Raw genomic sequence first — 7,157 nt, 5'->3', positions numbered from 1 at the left:
GGACTGTATCACGAGAATCCTAATCTGTCCACACGCACGTCTCGCGAGGAGATAATAATGACGTCGGACCCTATGATGATGATCGCTCGATGTAAATACGACGACGCTTACTTCCGGCTCCCTGTGCGCAAGACTACCGAAACGGAAGCGTCCTTCGTCCAGCATATTCCGTCGGCTAATAATCGGCTTAATTCGACCGACTGGACTAGGAACGTTAGCCGAAGGGGATATAGGGTTGAGTTGCGTTAGGCGCGAAGACCGGAGGGCTCCTAAGGAAAGGGTTGCAACCGGCCCTTTCGTTCCCCGTAACGCAATGCCATCTGCGCGAGGAGCTCATTTCGGTGTTATCCTTGATCTGGAAATTAGGCGACTAGTCGCCTTAAGGAAAGTCACTCACAGATCTAATCGTCATTCACGATAAACATGCAGAACGTTCCTCGATTTCTTTGAACGTTTAGGGAAACAGTTTTCTTTCTTTTTTTTTGTTTTCTTTCCTTTTTTTGAGATATTTTGAGTTTTCTTATCTATCGTTCGCTTCTCTCCTTTATTCTTTCTCCGTCTCTCTCGTACGTTAACGTTCGCCCCCCGAAGGGGCCAAAGGGTTGAACCGTTCGAGGGAAAAATGAAAACCGGTGGAGGTTGGGTACAGGGGGTTTCAAAGGGTGACGTATAGGGGTTGGTTGAGGAGGCAGAAGCAGCTGCAACGCGACGGGCAGCAACCGAGCCCGACAGCTGCCATCGGTGCTTTAACCAACAGCTGCACCGGACCTGAGGACTCGCCTTTACGTTCACAGTCCACTACCGATATCCTGAGGCTTGTCCCTTGTCGACGAGCCCCCGTCGACCAGTACTCCATCTTTTTTCCATTCTTTCGACTCTCTTCCTTTTTCTTCCTTTCATCCTTCCCTGTCCCTCCCTCCGCCCCTCTTTATTGCACCTTCTTCGTACACCTCACGACCATAACCTTTCCCTGGGAGGGTTGCCAGGGTAGCTGGACTTTAAGGGGGAATAATGGAAAATCCCCTCGTTACGCAAGAACCATCCCCCCTCCCCCCTCCCCTTTGAGAGGTACGCGCGGAGGTTCCCGTAAATCAACGAACAATTTTGAGTAGCCACATTTTTCGGGGATTCCCCGCACCTTACGAACCGTCATTTAAACTTCTCTCTACCCGTAAGGGCCGTCTTTCGTGATCTGGCGGTAAATTCAAACTGACCAGCAGTGACCGCAGGACAGAAGATCGAAAAGACGGTCGTGCGAGAGTAAACGGGGGGAATTGTGTGGAATTCGCGCAATTCCAAGTCCGTCCGTTCCTTTCGTCGTCGAACCAGAGGAGACTATAAATACCGACGATGCGCCTAGGTGCCAAGGTCACGCTGCCCCTCCGCTCCTCCTGCCGTCTCTTGCTCCTTCGCTTACCTCTCCCTCCTCCCTCCTCCCTCCTCCGCCTCCTCAACCTCCTCAGCCAGTACCTTCAACCCCATGAAGTCCTACGATTATCCTCGACACGGCTGACCCCGTGCCACGGATACGCTTCGCATTACCGCGAGATCGTCACGATGGAAACTGGTGCTCGTAATCTAGGAACATAACCTGTACCCGGTCGCAGGGCTGAGCCCGGAGATCCTGTCGAGTCCAGATTGACGTAAACAGTTGACACGAGTACGAGGACGACGAAGACGACGAAGACGACCTACCGTGTGGGAGGAGTGGCGCACTTATGGCCCAGTGCCAAAAACTCGCGGATATTTGCGGACTGGACGAGCTGCGCTCGCTGCGTGACACAATTTTCGCGATTCCATAGCGTTTCCGAGTGCAGAATTTTTATTTCTGGATTCGATCGACTTGTCCCGCCACCCTGTTCCTTTCTTTTCGTCCGGACTTTTCTTGGCGGGTCCGCTCCCTTCCCTTCCGGTGCGCCTCTTCGGCGCTTGACTTTATTCATCTGTGTCGCGTTTCCGTTCTTGTTTATGTCACGTGAGCCTGGGAATAGTCTGCACACGTGTACGATACTTTATGCGCTGCCATGGAGATTCACCTTTAATCTTGAAACTCTCTTGTCTTGCGTTTCAGCTCGCTGCCTGCCCGGATGTGACGATCAGCACGGACACTGCACCAGGCCCAACGAGTGTGTGTGAGTATCCGATAAAATAGTACGTTTCTCCTGGTGGCACTGCCAACTACTTTTAGACCCGATAGGAATCGCTAGCTGTACTTGCGATTAGGGGGGCATCCGCGGGTAATGGCTGTAAGTGAAAATTCCGGTATAACGGGAGGGAGGACGAAGACGGACCGTTTCGTTCTCCGAATAGCGGCATTCTTGGGCCCCATAGAAATCAAAAGAGAGAATTGCACAGAGTAGAAGAATTCCAAGAACATGTCAGCATTGTGCAACAAAACAAAAAATTGCTTGGAACCGCAGTCTGTGGATAACTTGTTCGGGGTCCTGTGGGGCCCAGGTACGTACCTGGGACACGATGCGGCAGTACACTCTCTTCAATAAGTCCCCCTCTTCTCTCACCAGCGTTAGCCGATCGGGCCCCATTCCTCCTCCCTTAATTCGAATTCTCGCGCTTCCCTTGGCAACCGCGGGGCCCTGTAACCGTCCGCTCCTTTCTTTCTCTCTCTCTCTCGCTCTCGCTCTACTCACTCGACTGTCTGTCCACTTTCATCTCTCACCCCGAACATTACATCAAGAAAGAATCTCGGTACCCGCCGTTAACCCGGGCTTTCGAGTTTAACTCGATCATCTAATTACCCACGGCCGGGGTTAATTGTCCCGTTAGCAGCCATGGACTATCTCGGTATCGCACAGCCACCCATGCACATTGCGCTAGAATTCATTTCTTTCTTCTTTTTTTTCTTTTTCCTCTTAAATACAACGTCACTCAAGCATCTTCGGGCCCATTTTTGTTTAACCTTCCTCACAGCAGAGTCTCATTGATTCTTGTTAACATCTCAGATTCGGTAGAGCAGTCAACGGTGACGATTCCGGTAGTAAGTCCCCATACCAACGCACTGTAGATATAGGTGGCCGCGCTAGGGGGGGCGCTGAAACATGCGAGCCCGTGAGAGGCCCCAGGAGTCGCAGCTCGGGCCCCGTCAATGGGCCTAGTAGTCTCGAGTGGCTTGGTCCCGGCGGAGGTGCAGAAAAGGTACCAGGTAGAGCGCGGATGTATAGGAAAAGGAAATGACGGGCGGGGGGCACGTACACTCTCAGTAGTAGATAAAGTAGACCGTGAAGGGGACGTCTGTAGTTGGGGGGAGGGAGGGGAGTCGAACGTCAAGTCCCAAACGGACGATTCGCTCCGGGACTTGGACCCAATAGCGAGAAGAGTCTCGCGCACAAAGGAGCCAGTATGCGTGTACGGATAACGACTCGGCTTTGATTCCCCGGTTACGTGGGAATTCCACGAATTCCTCGGTATCGCTCGATCCACGCCGAAAATTCAGGATAAGCTCGTCGTCGGGACGGCAGCGCCGTCGATCGCGCCCTCGCGAGGTGGAGCAAACGTAAGAGCGATAAATCCGTCGAAGCGCCGAGAGCGTGGGAGCCGGAGATTCGTGGGACACGGGGGGACCCCCGTCTCGTGCATGGCGTTTAGTAAGGTGTACGCATGCGCGAAGGTGCGTCTAGGTCTCCTGCCGCGCATGCGCGTTGGCAGGCACGGGCGCATGCGCGATTCTACGTCGGCCCGCGGGCTCCCATTCGAATTACGTGGAAGAATCGCGGGGCAAACTAATTGAAATTTCGGAGTCTATCGGCGGTGGCCCTCACCGTCGCCCGCATGGAATACCGATGCTCGCGCGGCCATTGGCGTAGGCAATCCCGCCGATCAGCGCGCTCGTCCATTAATGTTATTTGACTCACGTGCCTTCTGGAAGGACTCTTCTGTCATTCGGTCTAACGTGCTGCCCCCACTCGGTACTTTCTCGCAACGCTATCACCGCCTCCTACGTCACTAGTTCCAAGTGAATCGCGGAAATACCTACCGCGCTCTCTTTTCGCCCTTTTATTATTTTTTTATTACTTTCTTTCGTCCCTTCGATCGGCACTCCCAGCATCCTCCAGCTACCGTTCACGTCACTGACAGATGCATCCAGTATCTCTTGTCGGCTATCGGCTGCTCTCGATATCTATGCCCAATTTGCGGCACCCTGTAACCCCGTCCTGCCGTCCTCTCCCCGTGTTACTCTCTCGTCTCTTCTCGAGTCAGCCTGACTGGTCCCGAACGGTGCTCTCTGTATGGGGACGTTAATGGTATAGTCATGCGATGGCTATGGCTCCACGTAGGTACACACGTACACAAGGCAAAGAGGCTTGGACGTTGATATTGGTGTGGCAGGGAGTTAAGCCGCACGTATATATATATATAGATGCATATATATATATATAGTATAGATATAGATGGGACTCAGACACACATATACAGAGAGGAGCGTAACCTTTCCTTGACCCGCATACTGAACGGCTGTGCTGAAGCTCGAACCGTGGGAACACTACTCGTCGACTCCATCCCCACCAGCGCACACTCGGACGGCAGTCTCTTCTGTAGTCTTCGCTCTTCGCTCTTCGCTCTTCGCTCCACCTCATCCCGGCTCTTCTGTATCCGACTGCCTACCTACCTACCTACCTACCTACCTACCAACCTACCTACCTACCTTTAGTTCTTTCTTTAGATTCGTCTCTTTCTCTTTCATTCTTTTCCTTCGCCTCTTCCTAGTTTGCTCCTCGTGCCTCCTTCTTGCCATTTTCATTCTATTTTCTTAGATCGTTTATCTCTCTTTGGCGTGACTGCGTTACAATGTTAGATTATGCCGCGGCTCAAATCCTGGATAACGTAATGGCTCCGGGATTCTCTCTAGCATCCCTCTGGGGTAACTCTTGCACAGCGTTGCCTGTACTACCTGTACGGTATAATGGTATGTGAATGTAGGCAACGTTATGTGTACAGCGCGATTAGTATGGGATGCATCCATTCTGTGGTGCAGCCTATGCACAGAGTGAATGCTGGACTAACCTAACCTAGTTTCATAAACATACCGTTTAGTCTTTTTATCATTTGAGGTTAGGTTGTCGTAATCCATATTTGCTCTGCTCTGCATTTCTCTCTCTTTCTCTCTCTCTCTCTCTTGTCAGATGACGACTGGTCACTCATGCTGGGAATTCGTTTCTCTTTCTTCGTCCACAGTTGCCAGTACGGCTGGAAGGGACCATTTTGCGACCAGTGCGTAAGGTATCCGGGCTGTCTCCACGGTAGCTGCCAAAAGCCCTGGGAGTGCCTGTGCGACGAGGGCTGGGGCGGTCTATTCTGCAACCAGGACCTGAACTACTGCACGAATCACAAGCCCTGCCTAAATGGCGGCACCTGCTTCAACACCGGGCAGGGCTCCTACACCTGCTCCTGCGCCCCGGGCTTCACCGGTACCGACTGCGAGACGCCGCTCGTCGACTGTCACTCCAGGCCATGTCTCAACGGCGGCTCCTGTTCGATGGAAACGAACACGAGCATCTCCACGAGCTCCTCCTCCACGACCTCGACCAGCGGCTCCGGGTCGACCGAGCTCACGGTGCTACCCTCGTCGACCTACAGATGCACGTGCCCACCCGGCTGGAGCGGCAGGCACTGCGAGTACAGCTCAAAATCGTGCCGCGACTTACCCTGTCTTCATGGGTCCACCTGCGAGGAGAATCCCGTGAAGGGATACACCTGTCACTGTACCCCAGGGTACTCGGGTCCCGACTGCGAGACCCAGGTCGACGATTGCTCCCCGAATCCTTGCGTCAACCGCGGAAGCTGCACGGACCGTCTCAACGGATTTCAGTGCACTTGCCCATTGGGCTTCATCGGTTCACGGTGTGAGATTAACGTTGACGACTGTCAGGGCGATCCTTGCCTGAACGGCGCCACCTGCATAGACCTGGTGAACAGATTTAGGTGTCAGTGCGTGCCTGGATACGTGGGACGATTGTGCCAGGACAAGGTGGACTATTGCTTAGCGAAACCCTGTGCCAACGGGGGCAAGTGCTCCTCAGGAACCAATGACTACGAGTGCATCTGCAAGCCAGGGTTCACCGGGAAGGACTGCAGCATCGACGTCGACGAGTGCCGCAGCGGACCCTGCCGGAACGGCGGCACCTGCCGCAACAGGGTCAACGGGTTCCTCTGCGAGTGTCCCCACGGCTGGAAGGGCGAGACCTGCTCCTTGGAGCTGGGCGCGGTCGTCCCTCCGGTCTCGACGTCCCTTGGCTCCTCCTCGGTACCAGCGGTACCACCCTCCGGTGCGAGTTACTGGTCCGGCAACCTCTCCAGGCAGGTAGCGTCGGCCGAGGCCAGGGACGCCGGCCTCACGACGGAGCACGTCGTGGTGATAGCCACCCTGTCGACGGCGGTGCCGGCGTTCGTCCTGGTCGCGGCGGTCGCCGTGATGTGCATGAAGCGTCGCCAGAAGCGGGAGCAGGCCAAGGCCGACGAAGAAGCCAGGTTGCAGAACGAGCGCAACGCTGTGCACAGTAGCATGAGCAAGAGAGGCGTCGGGGGTCCCGGTGGCATCGGCGGCGTCGGCATCGGTGGGGTCAGTGCCGTCGGAGTAGGCGGCGTTGTCGTCGGCGGGGACGCCCACATGATCAAGAACACCTGGGCGAATAAAAGTGTCAACAACGCATCTATGAGGGACGATCTCGATGGCAGCTTTCAAAACGACACCCTGGACACCTCGTGCTCCGGCTACAAACCCGAACCCGTCCTCCAGGAACGGTCCAGGACGACGAAGCAGCTGAACACCGAGGCGGCGGCGCATCGCGCGTCGCATCTCTTCCAAAAAGAGAAGGAGTGCTCGATAGGGAGCGTCGGTCTTGGAGTCGGCGTCCTCGACGTCAAGAGGACGTCCGCCGGCCTGTTCTGCCCTATCGGCACGACGAACGCGATCACGACGACGACGACGTCGTCGACGATCACCACGACGGAGTCCAGCTGTTGCGCGGAGGCGTTACTCAAGAGGCCAGACCCGCCACCCAATTCGCAATCTAATAACATCACTGACTCTGGGTGCGGTGTTTACGTGATAGACGATCATTACAGGCACGACGCGGCGTTGGCTGCCACCCTGGCCACGGAAGTTTAGTTATTTATATATTTTTATTATTATATTATTGTCC

At 54.6% G+C, this 7,157-nt stretch overlaps 1 protein-coding gene across 2 annotated transcripts in view; it reads left to right on the top strand.

The window, feature by feature from the left end:
• LOC107272063 (neurogenic locus protein delta) overlaps positions 1 to 7,151 on the top strand; it is a 23,112-nt gene extending 15,961 nt beyond the window's left edge. For both annotated transcript variants that reach the window (XM_025089323.1, XM_015748808.2), the window contains 2 exons: positions 2,072 to 2,132; positions 5,191 to 7,151. In XM_025089323.1, coding sequence (XP_024945091.1) covers positions 2,072 to 2,132; positions 5,191 to 7,123 — 1,994 coding nt within the window. In that variant the 3' untranslated portion in view covers positions 7,124 to 7,151. The remainder of the gene's footprint in view (positions 1 to 2,071; positions 2,133 to 5,190) is intronic.
• Positions 7,152 to 7,157: the final 6 nt, after the last annotated feature.

This window comes from Cephus cinctus, unplaced genomic scaffold (assembly GCF_000341935.2).
Source record: "Cephus cinctus unplaced genomic scaffold, Ccin1 Ccin1_scaffold1102, whole genome shotgun sequence".
Lineage (NCBI taxonomy): Eukaryota > Metazoa > Arthropoda > Insecta > Hymenoptera > Cephidae > Cephus > Cephus cinctus.
The sequence above is the reverse complement of the archived record's forward strand: the minus strand, read 5'-3'. Positions and strand labels throughout refer to the sequence as shown.